At 36.9% G+C, this 18314-nt stretch overlaps 1 protein-coding gene across 3 annotated transcripts in view; it reads left to right on the plus strand.

The window, feature by feature from the left end:
- Positions 1–18314, plus strand: part of LOC107217674 (tetraspanin-5) — a 91241-nt gene that overhangs the window by 67472 nt on the left and 5455 nt on the right. Inside the window, exons 2-9 of one of the 3 annotated variants that reach the window (XM_046735212.1) lie at positions 5538–5658; positions 10066–10139; positions 11717–11791; positions 12565–12663; positions 14116–14244; positions 14500–14550; positions 16023–16133; positions 17787–17903. In XM_046735212.1, the coding sequence (XP_046591168.1) occupies positions 5538–5658; positions 10066–10139; positions 11717–11791; positions 12565–12663; positions 14116–14244; positions 14500–14550; positions 16023–16133; positions 17787–17903 (777 nt within the window). The remainder of the gene's footprint in view (positions 1–5537; positions 5659–10065; positions 10140–11716; positions 11792–12564; positions 12664–14115; positions 14245–14499; positions 14551–16022; positions 16134–17786; positions 17904–18314) is intronic. The other 2 variants (XM_046735201.1, XM_046735193.1) reach the window with 2 other exon arrangements.

The raw sequence follows: 18314 nt of genomic DNA on the forward strand, positions 1-18314 counted from the left end.
ATGATTCCGATTATAAATTTCAATGTAAAACCCCGCGCAGAGGAATGAAATTTTAAATATTTAATTAACGTTTTTCCTTTCATCAAATTTCATCTTTTAAACTCTAATGATCTTGTCTCGATTAAACCGGGATGATGATAAAAATCGGCGATTGTTATATCAACGCCGCATTTTCAGCAATCTTCCCCGAGTGATTCATTAACGGACTTTGATTATACATTCCATTTGGAAACTGCCTGTAGCGGCAATTCTCTTTTAAATTTTTAACATTCATACCCGCCGGCTTTAATCGAAATTAAAAATTGACCATTCCAAAACTCTTCAATGGGTTGTATGTATCCCCTATATAATAATAATAATAATAATAATAATAATAATAATAATAATAATAATAATAATAATATAACAACCGCTCTCACCTCTCTCAACGTTGTCGTCTTTTCATCCTTAAACCCCGAGAATTCGGGCAGTGTCGCGTGAATTATTTCCTTCAAGCAGAACTTTACTCGAGCTTATTGTTAATCAAGGTATCCCAATTGCTCGAATCACAATATCTTTCAATTATTTTCTCAAGAATGATAAATATCCGAATTTCACTGTTACCGAAGCGAAGTGAAGGTAATTTTCATGACTTGATACATTTTGGCCTACAACGGTACGCGACGATAAGAAATTCCGCGGTGTTTTTATTTTTTTTGTTTATCGAACGGACAGAATATGAGACGGTATAACGTATAACGCAATCAGCCGGAGATTCATTTGTTCGATTAGAACCGCGGCGTCTCGCCGATTGAATCAGTTGAGTGCAAAGTTTCCTCGAAAAATATAGCGCGGGAAATCCTTAAGGTCGAAGTCAGGTTCCCGTTTAAGTGCCCTCCTGGCGTCCCTTCCTTCGATCCAATCCTTGTGATTCCGAACTCTTACCGCTTCCTAATGTTTCATTACTAATTCCTCGTCGTTGATTTGTTTCACTCCTGCTGTTGCTCACCCTCGTCAGATCGATTCAATGCCCATAAATAGTAAATAAGAGCGGAAAAATGCGCCCCATATGCCGCAAACTCGACTCCGCGATCCTCTGGTATCAAGTTAGATCCGTATAAATGATTGCTCACGCGGTCGTATCCAACTTTTCTATTCTAGCCGCGCATAAATAAGTCGTAATTCTCGAGGAAACTGAGACGAGACGAGACGAGGTCACCTGCTTGCTCCAGAAAACGATCTGCATTATTATGCTATACCGCTTTTATTCGCACAGAACGATATGGTATCGATGAAAACCATCGTTCTCTTTTGAATCGTCACTTTTTAATGTCTATGAATTTTTTCCACAACAGTGTAAAAGATCGACTACTTCGAAGATTCTTCACAAACGAAAACGAATCGAATCGAATTTATACAAATATTCATAAACGCCAAACGGTAATAAATTTTCATTAAACACTTTCATGCTTTGGTTAAAGTTCAGGTGATTTCATCGCACGTATATACAAACGTCTCGCAAACTTTCCTCTCGAGTTTAATTGAGCCTGAAAGTTTTCAGCTTGCTGACTCTTTCTCTGTATACATATTTTATAACTCAAGTCTACCTGCAACTTGAATGCTGAACCAATTTCTATACACGATATCATTTTTCAGCTTTTCAGATTTTTTTCTCGTATTGTTATATCCGTCACTAGTTAAATTTTGTCAAAAACTCGTATATTCCAGATCACAAGGACTTGCGGTGCCTGTAATTAATAATCTGCGATTGCGATCTTTCGCAAGTACACGGCTTCGAATATCGTTCGAATTTATCGTCGCGTTGTGAAAAGAGTAAAAAGTAAGAAGCAAAACAGAAGTGAGACAGCAACGAGAAATGAGAAAAGCAATTGCAGGAGTGGCTGGTCCGACTGCTTCCGTAATTCCTCACAAAACGGTTGACAGGAGAGCCTCAGCTGGGTAAACTTAATCCACGTGAAAGAACTGGATCTGAAAAGAAACGATAAGCTAGAAAGAGGGTGGGCCGAAAGAAAGTGGGTATAAAAAGAAACCGTAGGGTACATTGGTAAACATTTCTGTCCTCCTGCGGTGGCAGGTTTCATACGTCTCGGCACATCGGGTGGAGTGAAGTAAAGAGAAGGGAAAAATTGATCTAGAGAAGTGAAAAATCGAAATAGGTTGAAGTCGAGTAACGTTTTCGTAACGAAACATTGAGGAGGGAAAAAATATACTGTTTTCTTTATTTTACAAGGATTTTTGAGAAACTCATATTTCGAAATACATGAGAGTGTGTTTTGTTTTATTACGGTTTAACCGAATTTCAGACAATTCAAAAATCGCGAAATAACGCTTTTACCTCGGTAAGAATCGTTACGATAACTTTGCTAACTTTCAATGTGATAGAATTGAAGTGAAAAAAGTTATACGTTTATACGACGCCTGTAATTCCTCACACCTGCATGTCAGCTACGTAATTATCTTTTCGCGATCTTGATACGGATCGCGTGCAACAGCAACAGCTGTAAACGACTTGGAATTATATGGCTCTGGGTACTTGTTACATTTAATTTTATATTAAATACGAATCGCCTTGCTGGAAATTCGCAATTTTTTAAATGCAGTTATTCCCGCAATATACGCGGTCGTTTTAAATTGTCCGAGTTTGTCGACCGTGTTTTTATTTCTTTGAAAATTACGAATAAGTAAGCGCATCGAATACTTTGATTCAGGGTGTCTGGCTGTCAGGGAAATCTAGGAAACTGGGAATTTTTCAGGGAATTTACATGCATCTGGAAAAACCGGGAAAAAGTCGGGCAATTTTGTATTTTATTTCTCATTAGTATACCGTTCTTTGAAATGTAGGAAATTACTCTTCCAATCCTAATCTTCGGTTAGTTTCTTAAAATTTGAGTGTTTATTGATATATCTGGTAATTTTATCTGTAATTTTATCTTTTTTTTTAGAAATCAGCAAGTTTGTCGTTAAAGTTAGGTTGAAATGAGCTCTGGAAAATGTCTGTTTTCGTCTTGAAAATCGGAAAAAACCGTCAGAGAATTTGATGTGTCACCGACGCTAGACACTCTGGTTATACTGTATAATTCACACGAGGGAAAAGTTTTACTCCAAGGTGCAGAAGAGATTCAGCAGCTCAAGAGAAATCGGATTGACGTCGTTCTTTATTCTTCTATCTTCCGACCAAGCTTAAAACGGATAATATTAATCATAGCCAAGTTATTTCGCGATGCTGTCGATACGGTATGTATGTGTATATATGTATTAAAAAAAAAATATATATATATATACTAGTATAAATTAAATCGGAATTGTATCACGGACGGGTAAGAACTTCAGAGACTGGTAAAAAAAAAAGAAAAAAAAAAAAATTAATCTCCACCACTCGACTAAGTTATACATATACATGTGCGTGGAATCTGCAATCAAGGCTCGTTCTGTCTAGCCGTCGGTTGAAAAAAGAAGAAAAAGAAGAAGACGAAGGAAAAGAAGGGAAAGAAATTAGAGTTACTTATCGTAGTTTTCACAAAAGTATATAAGCTTCTGTGTAGTTTTCAGGATCTTTCTTTAATTGAATTTTCAATTAATCCACAACGCGATTTGTGAGAGAAATCTTTGAGCTTAATTACAAAATTCTGGACAGATTTTCTTTACGTTTTTTTTTTTTAATTTTTTTTCTAATGTTTTTCTTTGACAAAAAGTCAACGGCTTTTCACAATCCAGAGTTTAAAATAAAAATAAAACTTTTACATCTGCCGAAGCTGTAACGAATTTTTCGTTAGTATTTGCAACGTATGTTAATTGTAAACTGGATTAGGTGTGATTGACGGGGAAACAATTGTTGACGATAAAGCAATTGTTCGACGAAGTTACTAGAATCAATTTAGGTATCCCGGCTGATTCTAATTAACCCAATTAAAAATACCTATCGCTAACCGTTTGGCGTGCTGGAAAATTATCTGCACGGAAAAAGTTTCGTGGTTTTCTCCGTTTCTCGCAAACAATGTTTTTTTCGCACATTCCGTCATCACACAATTTACTTCTTCGCACATATAATTCGAAAATGTGTGAAATTTTACAAAAAGACACACATGTATATGTATATTGAGAATTCCTCCCTAAGGCGAAAAAACTTGACGCATTCATCGTCAATATTTTCACCGAGCAATAAATCGGGCCGAATTTCGATACTGGGTTGTATAATGTTGGTTGTAGGAAAGTGTTCATCCAGGGGGATTCAAGGGTTAGCTGATATAAGCCCTCTTGCTCCTCGTTGGGCACCTGATTACACAGCCGAAGAGATTAAAATTGTAAACCCGGATAATACCTGGTCCTACTTGTCTATACGTCTTACACGAAACATTCTCTCTGCTTCCGAGACACGGACTTCTTCTCCCTGTCATTTTACCACTCGCATTCAAAAGTCCGACGCATATAATAAACGACAAAGAAACTCGTGTTACGATATTGCCAACTAGCGTATAATAGCGAAAAAATCGAAAGGAAGATAGGTGAAAAAAATTTATATGAACATTTGATGATGGAAAAGCGATGATATCCTCGTCCTGTGATATACAATCCCCGAATAAAAATTTTAATGTCATTTTTATCAGACAGTCCCGATTAATTGGTTCGATTTTAACCAATCCTTTGACATAGTCACTGGTTGTGTATTTGCTCGGTTGATGCATAAAACAGATTTCTAAATACTTCTCTTAATATCGTCGCTTTGTTTGCACTTCTCTCTCTCTCTATCTGTTCCTCTTTGAATCATTGTACAATAACTATCACCAAAGCATGAAAAGAGAAAAAAAGTAAATAAGTTAAAAAAAAAAAAATCAAATAAAGAAGTACCGAAACTACGTCACTGTAGATTTACTGGAAATCTATTAATCGATAAATGGATAAAAATGCCTGTGTACAGAATTTTCAAGCTCTCGCATAGTCTTGTTACCAAACGTATATGATATAGGTGACGTGTTCAACGAAACTTGTTACAAGTATTTTACATCTACCTTGTATAATTAACCTACGAATGTGATGCATAGCTATATGTATATATACGTACACATATGTGTTACACATATGTACACGGGGTTCAGCGTTCCCTCGTTGACCCGATATAACGGAATAATAGAAATGTCACGTTCGAGGGAGCAGAATCATTGGGCATCCCTCATTATCTGAAATTAATTGTCGTCGTGCTTGGTCAGCCGAAATGTTGCAGTTGCAGGACGCAGCTTTCTCTCTCTTTCTCTCTTTCTCTCTCTCCCTCCCCCCCTTCTTCCCGTTCAGCCTGTCCATGCGATTGCTCGTTCGGCCAGGCGACAATTAATCATCCCATCGAAATCTGATTGTATACACCTTTTTATCGCCCGACTGTCAATTACACTTTCAATCGTCATTTTCCGATAATTAACAAACTGTGACATCAAAATATCCAAAAATACAGGGCAGAGTGTTAAACTTGAATCGTGTGTCAAACTAACGAAAATTCAATATCGTTGTGACTAATCGCGTCTCTTGCGTATTTTTTTTCCTTTCAGCTGCTCGGTCTCGGCATCATGGCAGTCGGGGTTTGGGCCTGGACGGAAAAGGACACTTTCAACAACTTGTCTCGCCTGACGAACGTCGCGCTCGATCCGGCCTTCATTCTCATTCTAATCGGTAAGTTTGCCGCTATTCAATTTTTCAACCATTGAAAAATGTAATGTAATCATTGGACAAAGTGTAAGAGTGACGATTTAATTATTACAACTGGAGTTTAACAACGAGAGAAATTAATGCCGACAGTATTTGTTCCAAATTATTGCACGCTCTCGATATTTCCAAAAAAAAATAAATAAATAAAAAATTTCATTATTTCTATATCACACTTTTTCTTCCGGCTAATTAATAGTTGACAATTAATTTTATACGAATATGCGAAAATTGAAAGGTGCATTGCTCGCTTGATTCTGTGATGAGGCTGATCGCGTGTTTCTCGAATCTTAATCGCTGCTCGTGAGATATCGAGATTTTCTTCTTAGGTGTAAACATGTACACACACACGCACACACACACATGTCTGACGATAACTTCGTAGAAACGAGAAACTCTGGAGAGTCGTTAAAACTATTCTAAAGCACGTATAGTTAAAATCTTGTGCAATATTTTATGTAGATACTGGTAAAATAAAAATGATAGCTTACCAGTTGTTGTTTCTTTCTTTTTCTACCATAAATTACGTAACTGTTGCAAGCGAAACGCCGACGTCGTGCAAAGAAATATAAGTAATTTTACGAATAAGTAGCTTGTTTTTTTTTTTATTTAGATATTGCGATACAAGTAATTTGAATCTTTCAATTTCGACTTGGATGAAAAAATATGCAGCATTTTTACCTATTTCTTAGTTTCTTTAGCTCCACTTTCGTCTGATTTCGTTCGCTTGTTTTTGTTTGCTCCTCGTCTCGAGTACGTTATACACGTAACTCGGTGAAAAAGTAGCAATGAAAGCCTTTTCGACCCTGAAGTATAAAAAGAAGCGAGATTTTTTTTTATTTCTATATATTCGTCTTTCTTCTTGTTTTGCCGCTTCTTTCTTTTAAACATCCCGATGAAAAGACACGCGTCAGACGAATTTAGTAGAAATTTTCTATACGTAAGAAAGAAATTCATTCGTTCATTCCTTCACCTTTCCTCCTAGTTTACGCTTTTTCTGTCCTTTGATTACGCGTAGCCAAGAAATTTTCCCGTATTCACCGTTACGTATCTACGTACATATCGTACGCGCGTGTATATTTTCGTATAAATATACACAACGCGAATTTTTATGCCTCTTTGAACACTCTTCTCAGTATACGCAGCGTCGTGTATTTTTCACTACCCAAAGGACTTTGCTAAGCTTTTTTGCTTCCTCTTATCGCTGAGCAGTGCGCGCCTGACTTGAACACGCGATTGACTCTGCACTCCATTCAAATACATCAGATGTAAATAAATTGTAAATAAAAATGGTGAAGAAGATGAGAAAGAGATAAAAACTCATTTCGAACGCGTCGTTTTCAAGTGAGATAAATAGCGACAAATGAATTTTACCAAATTCTTTTCCAACCTTCGACGCATTCGTTCGTATTACGTATTACGTAACGAGTATCGCGCATCGCAGTTGCACTTGCACTTGCACTTGCACTTGCATGCGGCAAGTGTGAAGCGCAGACACGCGGCTTCCTCGAGTCTTCCCTAACATCGAGTCCGACTACTTGATTTATCAACCCGCGAACGTGCCAACGAGAGAAAATCTACATTTTACTTCCAACGGCTTTACATATATATATATATACGTACGTAACATCTTACACGGAGCTTTATCGCGAGCTGTCCGTCTTTCCTTATATATCTAAAATATCTCTCTTTACTGCTACGGGGTTAATTTACCGTCCTTGTTTTCCACGCGGAGTGATACGCCTGATTTTAATTTATACGTCTGTGTCACGCAGGGGTTTACAATTTCATTCTGGAATCTACCTATCACTTTGTATTATATGTAAATTATCGCTATCGAAACGGTCAAGTTGAATGATTTTTTCAACACGAATTCATTCTTAATCAGATTTGTATTAATAATTTACTCATAACTATCGATGCTGAATATCAAGTAGTGACGTTTCTGGTAAAATATATCGTGATTCGTTAATATTTCGGATCGTTGACTGTATCCATAATTTTAACCGAAAGAAGTTTTCAACTATTGTAACTATTTATAGCTATGAAAAAAGCGCTAAGTGGCTATTGAGAAAGAGTATTGTATAATATCGTTAAATTACAGCCTACAGTGTTAGCCTTTCGGTTTGATTGGTTGATATAATTTTTACTGAAACTTCGTCACGGCGGTGAGAAAGTTATTCTTCTTCTTCTTCTCTTTTTTTTTTCGTTTAGAATTATTATAAGAAAAAAACTGTGCATGCCACAATACCGTTAATTTCGATGTATCCAATACGTCGGATATAATTCGGAATACCCTTGATCGATAATGCCGCAAGCCTTGATTCTCCCGAAAAGACAATCTTCGAAGTTAGGCGGAGTAACGGAATAGACAAAAAAAAAAAAAACAAAAAAGGAAGAAAAAAGTCATCACTCTGTGAAATTGGTCCTTGCGCAATTCCAATAACCGTGAAATCCTCTTCGCGTGCAACAAAATGATGACGCTTCTCGTGGTCAGGTGGCCGATATTATGCCTAGAATAGAGAGAGTGGCGACGGCGGGATATACGTGGACTCCCATTCATCCATCCTTCCCATCATTCTCCGTAATCACTGTCAGAGTCAGTCGGTGCATCCATCCGTCCGTCCATCCATCCATCGGCGATACCGCCGCTCGTATCATGTTCTTAGCATTAATTAGATTACGTCAATACCGTCGTGCGTGTAATCCACCGACGGTCAGAGAACATCGTGATATATAACGTGTATACCCGATTCTACGGAAAGTTGCAGCGTTCAAGGGCCGATGTAATGCCGGGAGGATCGCGGTTGTCGTTAAAGTGTACAATTCTTCCAGTTAATTTTGCATTTGAAATTTCTCAGATCTAATCTATCTATTAGTAACGATTCTATTCGAACAGTGGATTCGCCGGTTGTTCAATTTACAAATACAATAAATTTTCACCACTTTTAATATTTTTTTTTTTCATCAACTAAAATATGGTTTAAACGTACTGAAAATTCCGAAAAAATTCTCACAACTTTTATTTTTCGTTTACAACATTTCTAGACACATATGTATGTAAACACACTTTCTATAACGTCAGATATTCACCGCGAGATTGGCTACAAGAATGTTTTTTTTTTCTTCCCCGTCAGTGTGTAACATCTAATACGTCAATGAATTTTTATCCACCCAGGTGGAAATATTTTCGTCACAAAAGTAGCTGTATCACCATGATATATATCTACATGTATACATCTATATGTATGTAAAAGGATTTGGCGTTGTCCCGATGATATTGCGTTGCTCAGAAAGATGGCGTATCGATTTTCCTCCCACATATTATACCTATACGTCTTGATACACCATCTTATACGGTTTCGTTGATATTTCGCAGAGCGCGAAAGAGATGAAGAGAGAAGGAGAGAGAGATAGAGAGAGAGAGAGAGAGAGAGAGAAAGGTAAAACGAAATGATAATAATAAAATTAAAAGAAAAAAAGAAAGTAAAACGAAATTGCGGTAAAAAATCGTTTTTTCTCTCTTCACGCTCGGAAACATTTTTCATGCCGCAATGACCAACAGCTCCGGATCTCTTCAAAGGTATTCGAGAGCGGTAAAGCTTTGTTTATGTACATATGTATACATTTATGTATATAAATCTATATATATATATATGTATATATACATACGCGTGCAGTAGGAATGGAGGTAGCAGAAATCTGCGGGGAATTTTCATAGCGTCGCACGTATAATATTATAACACGACAGTAAGCGGATGTCGTAATAAGTTCTCGGTAATTAAACCATCCTTTATATACGTATACCTATTACGCGTATGAAAGGAAAGGTTCAAGGGTTTTGGATTATTAACCTACGGGAACGAATTAGCCAGTTTCCAGAGGGTGCTATTCTATATACATATTTACCTAATTTCTGCAGCACAGATTTTCCTCTGTAGCTGCAGGTGATGCGGATCATTCTAAACCCACCTTCTTCCCGTTTCGACGTTGATTGCTAATTACTCCGAGGATGTACCCCTAATTGAATATCTCGAAGAAGCCAAAGGATACGATTAATGTGTAGAATATTACGCAAAATTGTTTTTTAGTTTTACGCATGCGCTCCGATTCCGAGAATTAAGCTTATCTAAGGACGGAGATTCTTGATTGTTTTTTTTTTTTTAAACGAATCGATAAAACAGACTCTAAATCGCGAAGTTTAACGAGCTTCTAATTTGTATTTCATTGATATTAAAATATCACCCTGACACGGCACAGGAAGAAAGAAGAAAAAAATCATTTACAGTAAACTAATAATTCAAATTTCTGTGAAATAATTTTTACAATCTGTAACTAATTTCAGACCGTTTGATTGTTTCTTTTTTTTTACAGGCACAGTGACGTTCATCATCGGATTCACAGGATGCGTTGGCGCGTTGAGAGAAAACACGTGTTTACTAGCTGCGGTTAGTGCTTATAATTATTTCAATATTGCTTATTTTCGTTAGGTACATAAGAATACGTGTATAACAATTTCACAAATCTGGACATTTTTTTTCTTGCAAATTTCGTCACAATGTTCTTTCGATTTGTATGAATAACTGTTAATATCATGTTACTGTCGGATTTTTTTTAACGTCAAGTTTAATAAACCGCAAGTTCGGATTTACGGGGGTTAAAAACTTGGGCGATCGGCTTGTTTCAGTCAAGTTTACTACCGAACAACCCGGTATCGTAATTTCTTACAACTACTTCTGCTACGTTATCGTCCTTCTCGGTATTTCTGTACACATAGGTATACATACATGTACCTTGGATATATACCCGGGCTTATCTAACGTTATTAAAAAAGTCTTATCTATGCACAGCACGATACATGTATTGTTTATATGGCGTACATATCCATGTATGTATATTAGGTATGCAGCTAAGCAGCTATCTTGCTTTCCTTATATCCCTAATATACGTATCCTCAAATTATGTCCCCAAGGATCAAACCGGAATATCAAAGTTCGTACGCCGGAGGTTTTCCAGCTTCTGGAAATAAATCTTATCCATACATATATTCGCGTTTTTAACGCGCTCTTCGCGGTAGTGATTTCAATTTTTATTTATTTTTTTCTCTCCTTATACCTTGACGAAAATATAATTTCAATTCCGAGAAGCAATCCACTTTTCAGCTCTTTTTTTAACACGATCCAAACCACCGTAACGGATGGAAGTGGAAATATGCAGATACCACGGATTTAAGACTGAAAGTAAATTATTCAATCAATCGTTTGCTGAATTATTTTCTATAATGTGAACAAATAATCTTCGTTTCTTTAAAACGATTCGGTTTCAAGTTAAGCCTAATCGTTGTAACAACTCTACAGCAGTTTCTCGAATCGTCAACTTTTACTCCATCCGCTTGTCAAGGTTCGTCAATTAACGAATTCAAACGAGTTTTTCGGTCTTCAATGCCAAAGCGGTATAAATATATATATATATACATGTGTCTACCATTTCCATCATCGGTCACAGATTAAATCACCTGTGCATGTGAAATACTTGTGCAGCAGTTACAATCTAATAGTGCATTCCTGGAATAGCGTTACGCGTCCGCTCTAATTTACGGTTCGCTGTGTTTGAAATTTTTCAAAGTTTCCAAACGCTGTGTAATTTCGCTAATATTTGCACCGACCGCAGCGTGCGGTAAATTATTATGCGGTATAATAGAATCGCGGGTCTAATGAAGTTGGAATTAATACGACTCGATCTCGCGTATAACGTGTCGAAATTCGAATGCTTGATTCGATCGTAAAATCGAGTATATTTACCAGCGGTACGTGTCGGTAAATTTTTTATCGTGAAAATGATGTAAAAGAAAAAACTGCCGGAAGTTGTTACGTATTTTCTTTCTCGATCAGCGATCGATCTCCACGACGATATCTTTTTCAACCTGTTAGACAATCTCGACTGTCTGCAATGTCGCAAAGGTTGAATTAAAAAAAAAAAATATAACGAATGAAAATAATCATACACGTATTTACTTCTGTTACAGTACGCGATATTTTTGGCGCTGTTACTTCTTTCGGAAATGACAGCTGGCATATTGGGATTCGTCTTTAAAGATTGGGTGAGTCTCATTTTTTTTAACGTGAATTTTTCACAACCTTCTCGAAGCGACTTCCGCGATGTACGTTACGTGTTTATATACTATATTATATACCTACCTATACATATATACTCTACGGCAGAATTTATGTAACAGCTGTCGTTCAAAAGTCCAATCATGTAATAAATATAATATTGACAGTACACGTTTTCTGTTTCGACGAATTGTGCGATATGGAAGTTTGAGTTGAAAGAAGAAGAAGAAAAAAATATGACGAAGAAAATACTCCGAGAGTCTGCAGCGATTCTGTTATTTTTATTTATTTATTTATTTATTTATAGACAAGTCATACGATGGTTTTTTTCCGCTATTTTTTTTCTTTCTTTTTTTCTCATTCTTCTCTCATCTTTCACAGATTTGGAATATAATTTTTTCGCGAAGAGTGTACTCGACCGTTTCACCACGAGAATTAACCCAATGTTCGTGAAATTAATAAAAATCGAGATGCCGAGCCACGTAAATGTCGGTCCTCGAAATTTCCAGCCGAGAAAACGAGGAAATGAGGTGGAAAACAAATTTCAGGCGTATACGAAATTCGTGTATATATAAAAGCCGATGGAATAGCCGTGGCAAGCTCGTAAAAATCAGACGTTGGAAAAAATGGATCGGTTATTTGGGACATTGGTTCTTTTTTTTTTTTCTATATCAAATTCTGTTTTATCTGTCACACGTACTTTACACGTATGCATATGCTTACTCTCTCTAATTCACATTCACATATTTTACGTTAACAGATCAAGTCACAGGCCACGGGTGGATTTCAAGCTTTCATAATTCACTACAGAGAAGATCCCGATCAACAGAATCTGATCGATTGGATTCAGGAGGACTGGGTAAATTACTATTGTACTATTATTGCTTGATAGAATATTTCTTTTCTTTTCGTATCGTTATTCATTTATTTATTTATTTATATTTTTCTCGTCATTTTTGAATGATTTTCATTCGAAGAAAAAATCCGTTCCACGTTATATTATTAATTACAAAGTTCCGAAGGTACGTAACGAATTAGATACCTGTTATGGAACTGGTTTAAAACTGACAAGCTGCTGGAGGGAAAATTATGTAGGTACTAACGAGGAAAAAAAAAAAGTTGGACGCCTTCAGAGGTTTGAGGGCAAAGCAGACAAGTATACCGATGCCAAAAAGTAGTGTTTGTGGAGTAAATTAGGCAAGGAGTGGTTACACGGGTCGGGCTTCCACCGACCGTGAAATATTGAGGTTTAATGAAACTTGGGTGACTTTACTACGCAGCCGAGATTCTCGCACGGCGATAGCTCTCCAAATTCTCGACTCTTATGCATACCTGTGTATGTGTGTATATACGTGTGTATACATATGTATATATATATATATATATACATATATACGTGCAACATTCAACCCCTGTTTGGCGCCACCTTAATATCTGCCCTTCAATTAATTAATACCAGAAAATATCCCTATTTTATCCAATGTTAGGTACTATACTGAGAAAAATTTTATTTGTTGGAGTAACTAGAAAAATTCAGTAAAACAGGTATCGTTGAATAAACTGTTCGAATATTGTTTGAGAGACGAGGTACGCGTAACCATTTTGCGCTATCGTCGATCCTTTTTTTGGTAATTGCAACGCAAAATCAGTTTGTCAGGTTTACTCTACTTTTTTCGTTAAACAAGGCTTTAACGTCAATTTATTTTTGCACAAGCATTAAATTTTCGCAACAGTTGCAAGGAAATATGGTAAGAGTGATCGCGATGAGAAAGAATATAGAAACGGATACTAGACTTTCTGACAGCTAACAGTTAGAAAACTAATTTTCATTATCTACTTGGAACTATATTTTTCGATTGTGGTAAAAAATGAAACTAGTTACGGACGGAGCGGTAACCGGAACTAAAAATTTCTCTCAGTGTATATAACATCCACGCAATTTTGTTTCCTTTTCGGTAATTTTAGATTTTATGATTTCTTTGACAAATGATAAAATCAAAAATTTACCGCCAGTTTTATAAACAGCAACAGAAGCTCGGATATCGTTAGTTTATTTTACATCGCATCAACACTTTTGCACCATTCGATCTCTGCGTGCTTATAAACGGTTCGGTTTATTCTGAATTTTCTTTTCTTTTCGTTGTCGTTACGATTGCTGTGGAATACACATGTGTCGGTATGTACGTATGTATCTCGTTTCGAGATAATTTATATTTCTTTTTCTTATTCACTCGTCCCGCTATCCGCCCTTATCCGAAATTCGAATCGAAAACCAGGGGGTAAATTTATCGTTGAGGGTGTCGTTTCGCAGCTGCAGTGTTGCGGAATCGAGGGCCCCAAGGACTGGGACCGAAACAACTACTTCAACTGCTCCTCGAGTGAGATTGGGTCGAGAGAAGCATGCGGTGTGCCTTTTAGCTGCTGCAAGCGGAAACCAAACGTAAGATCGTTTCACTCTGTATCATTGTTTTTCATTAAAGGTATAATACCTACATGTATACCTAAACTTTGAGTAGACCGAGTCTTTTATCGATATTCTTCTATAATCGTAAGTCAAGTCCTTCAACCGTCGGAAGTTATGACTTTAATTTTTTGTTTTTCTGTCGTTACTTTGACGTGTCGGATATTCTATTCGACAGATTTGTTGCTGGTAAATTTACTTCTTTTTATTTAATCTTGTTGAAATACTTTTCAGGAGATTATCAAGAACAAACAGTGTGGATACGACGTGCGAAAGCCCGGCTATGTAAGTATTCGGTTTGAATAAATCGACTCTATCATTTTTACGAGATAGTTATACGTATAGTACAGTGTAGTATATTTGACGTATAAAAATTATACAGTCGATATTCAATCGCGACGATCTTCCCTGGTGAAAAGTTTTCTCCATCTCTCATCGGAAAATTCGCTGTAGAAGTAAGTTTTGCCAAAAAAAATCCTGGAAATCGGAACATTTGAGAAGTGCCCGGGAAAATTGTAACAGTAGAAAAATCAACGAATCACGAAACGTCGGTATTGGGATGAAGATTTATTCGTACAATTCGCACTATGATACGATCGAAAGTGACGGAATGACATAAATCTTTGTATTTTCTTTTCTGTCTTGACATTATTCCGAAAAAAGTCGGAAGAAAAATTCTTGCCCTGTGCAGCTCAATTTGGATAATCAATATATTGCAAAAATAAATAAATCAGTAAATAAATAATACTTGAGAAAACTCGTACCATTCGGGGAATTGAATAAAAATTTTTATATACTTACAAATCAAATACACTTGTATAACTACAAAAAAAAAAGAAAAAACGGAAGGTATAATTTCAGAAGGATCTACCAAAGATGAGAAAAAATACAAGGCACATTTTTATTCGTCGGTTTTTAATACCTATTGAGATCTATTGAGATAATTAGCCTCACCCTCGATATACGCGAGATAACGTTGAGAAGTCCAAGCGATGTTTTCAACACCGAGTTGAAACTTCTGTCGTCGGGGACGTGGGTAATTATTAGCCACAAAAGAGGGGGAATTGCAAACCAGGTCAGGATGCGGCCAGGAACCTAATTAGACGGAAAACGAGGGGGCAGAGACGAGAAATTATCGTACCTCTCTCGGTTGAGGACTCTTTTCCTTATTTGAGGGGTCCTTTTAGAACGTATTATATGCGCGCGTACCTATACACCAATTATATTGCGCCCTAATAATACCTCGAGTGTAATTGCATATTATGCAAATATTTTTATATTGCTCCCCCACTCGTCGTCGTTATCATCCTCGTTATTTTTTACCGACCGCCTCCGGAAGAACATCGCACAATTTATATACACATATGTGTAATATACATACCTAGTTGTTCCAGTAAGAATATGCTCGTTTAAAATATTCCGGCGATTTTTTTGATTAGCGATTTGATCGAAGTTGCCTCGTATATGAATCGAAACCGTCGTTTAATCGATCGGTCAGTAAAACGATTAACCGAAATCGTTGATTAGCCGATTAATGGGAAAAACGATTAATCGAAGCTGCCGATTGATCGCTAAATGCCACAGCGCCAAACCTGTAGATGTAATTAATTGTCGAGGAACCCCCTCGAGGAAATGGGGTGAAGAAAAAAATTATGGAAAAATAAGACACGAGTTTGAAAAATCGGCGGCTCCGCATGCTTTCAGCTCTATTTACACTAACCAAGCATTGTTGTCTTTCTTTCTCCTGGGGTGTGCAGCCAGGGGAAAGAAGTATCTTTGAAAGAGGGTGCCTAAGGGCCGGCGAAGAGTGGGTCGAGTTGAACCTCGTCCCCGTTGCCGGCGCCGCCGTTGGTGTTATGGTCCTCCAGGTACCCGACAATCACCCCCGACATCTATATGCCTCGACATTTTTCTCTACCCTTCCGTATGCACGTGTTGAGTGGTTTTCTATTCTTCATTTCCCTCGATCGAGTCTCGCTTTTCATCGGATATTATAACGAAATGTTGCCATTTTTTTAATTTTTAATTAATTTTAACGGTACCCCAAGTGACGTGAGTTGATGAAAATCAGATTGACTAGTTTATTTTGAAAAACTGACGCTTTATAGATATTTTTTAGTACACTTTCTAACTCGAGTGAAAATCCTGAATCGTGAATTCATTTTATCGTCACCAGACGTCACGTAATGATTTTCTTTTTAAAACGGACATACGGAAGGTGAGAAATTCATGTTTTAATGCATGCAGCGATCGATAGGTACAGAATATAATCTTTATGATTGTTAATAATGCTTGTCGATTGGAAATAATAAACATTTTGTTTTCTTCTTCTTTTTTTTCATTACACTTTCTGGCAAGACGTAATTCAACATTTATCTCCTAACGTAACTTTTTATACATGCAATGCACGTGACGCGTATTCATATACATAAATATATACATATTTTTCGCATGCGTATAGTACTCGTATGTATAATTTCGTAAAAAATTGTTGTACCACGTATGTGTCAGTTTAATTTATGCCCGCGTAAAGCTGTTACATGTGTGTACATATTCCGAAGCATACGTTTACTAATTGCATAATATTAAGATGGTAAAATGAAATCGTTGGAATTTACTGGGTAAGTAAGTAGTTGTTTAAGTAAATAATTGTGGGAATTTACATTTCCACAGAGAAATTTTCGAAGTGGGAAAAAAAAAAAATAAAAAAAACGTTTCACGTTTGACCTTTCGTGCGAACCGCGAGTAGAACTTTTATATCGAAGGTGAAATAGCATTGGCAGAGCTGTAACCTCATGGCTCTCTGCGAGGTAAAACCATGCGAGCTGTAAATTACCTGCCGTTAATCTAATCCTGCAGCAGGTTCGTTTAATCGGTGAATTATTGAGCCCACTTAGAACTATCTATTTAGCAAAGCCTGCGATTAAACCGCCCGGCCCGCGCCGTTGTTGAACGTTGCATATTTCATCTACATGCGCTAAGGAGGGTGTAGAATTTGAAACCCCATAATTTTTCACCTTCAACGTTAATTTCTTTTTTATCGCGTTCTTTTATTACTTGAGATGAGAAATTTGATTCCGTTAATTAAGTTGTGTACCGTACATTGCGAGGAGGTAATTAAATACGGCCTTCGAAGTATCGTTGTACACAGAAGTGTGCGGGCATTTCTAATTAAGAGATTATTAATGTAATTGCGGTTGTATCTAACCTTTTCAACGTTTAAAGATTATATCTCTTGTATGTTTCGCGTTTTTTTTTTTTTTTTTTTATCTACCATGCATTCAACTCCAACTTCCTGATTGGAATTCTTTACCGTTAATACAGTATAACTGTAAGACCGCTGATTTGTTTGTTTTATCACGATTAAAGAAAAACGGAGATCGAGTTGTATCGGTAAAAATTTTCAGTCCCCGCCGAATGGCCGAGGCATCGCAGATCCTTTGGACTACTAACAACAACTAATCCTGCATTCGGTAAGACTTAAGAAGTTTCGAATTTTTGTTTGTTTGTTTTTTTTTCAGAATTTTGACGTAACCAAGGTGATCAATGATAAGGGATGCGTTCAGGCGGGCGAAGAATGGATGGAGAGGAATCTACTTGCCATTGCCAGCAGTGCTGTTTGCACGGCTTTCGCTCAGGTACGATGGACCCAATCTTGATCTCCGCGAAGCTGCACCGCAGCCTCTTACCTCCCCTCGTCTTTATCCCATGAATATCTAACTTTACCCACATTTTATTCTTATCCGATTAACGATATATCACCCGAGATACACGCGACTCTTTCACCTTGCCCCGTATTTAAAATCATCACCAGTGAATTCAGGGAATTGTTTTCTTTTTATCTTTTTAATAAATTATCCGGTTTAATGCGCGCGTCACTTGTTCACTGCTGATTTAATTTTTTTTTTTTTTTTTTTTTTTACGAGTCGTCGAGACACGAATGGTTTCTATCAAAGCGTGCTCGTGATTTGATAATACAATGAAAATTGATAAAATTGTGGAAATTTAAAACAGAACAAAGTCTGGTGATTAATATGCGTTATATTAAA

The sequence above is a fragment of the Neodiprion lecontei genome, chromosome 1 (assembly GCF_021901455.1).
Source record: "Neodiprion lecontei isolate iyNeoLeco1 chromosome 1, iyNeoLeco1.1, whole genome shotgun sequence".
NCBI classification, from domain to species: Eukaryota; Metazoa; Arthropoda; class Insecta; order Hymenoptera; family Diprionidae; genus Neodiprion; species Neodiprion lecontei.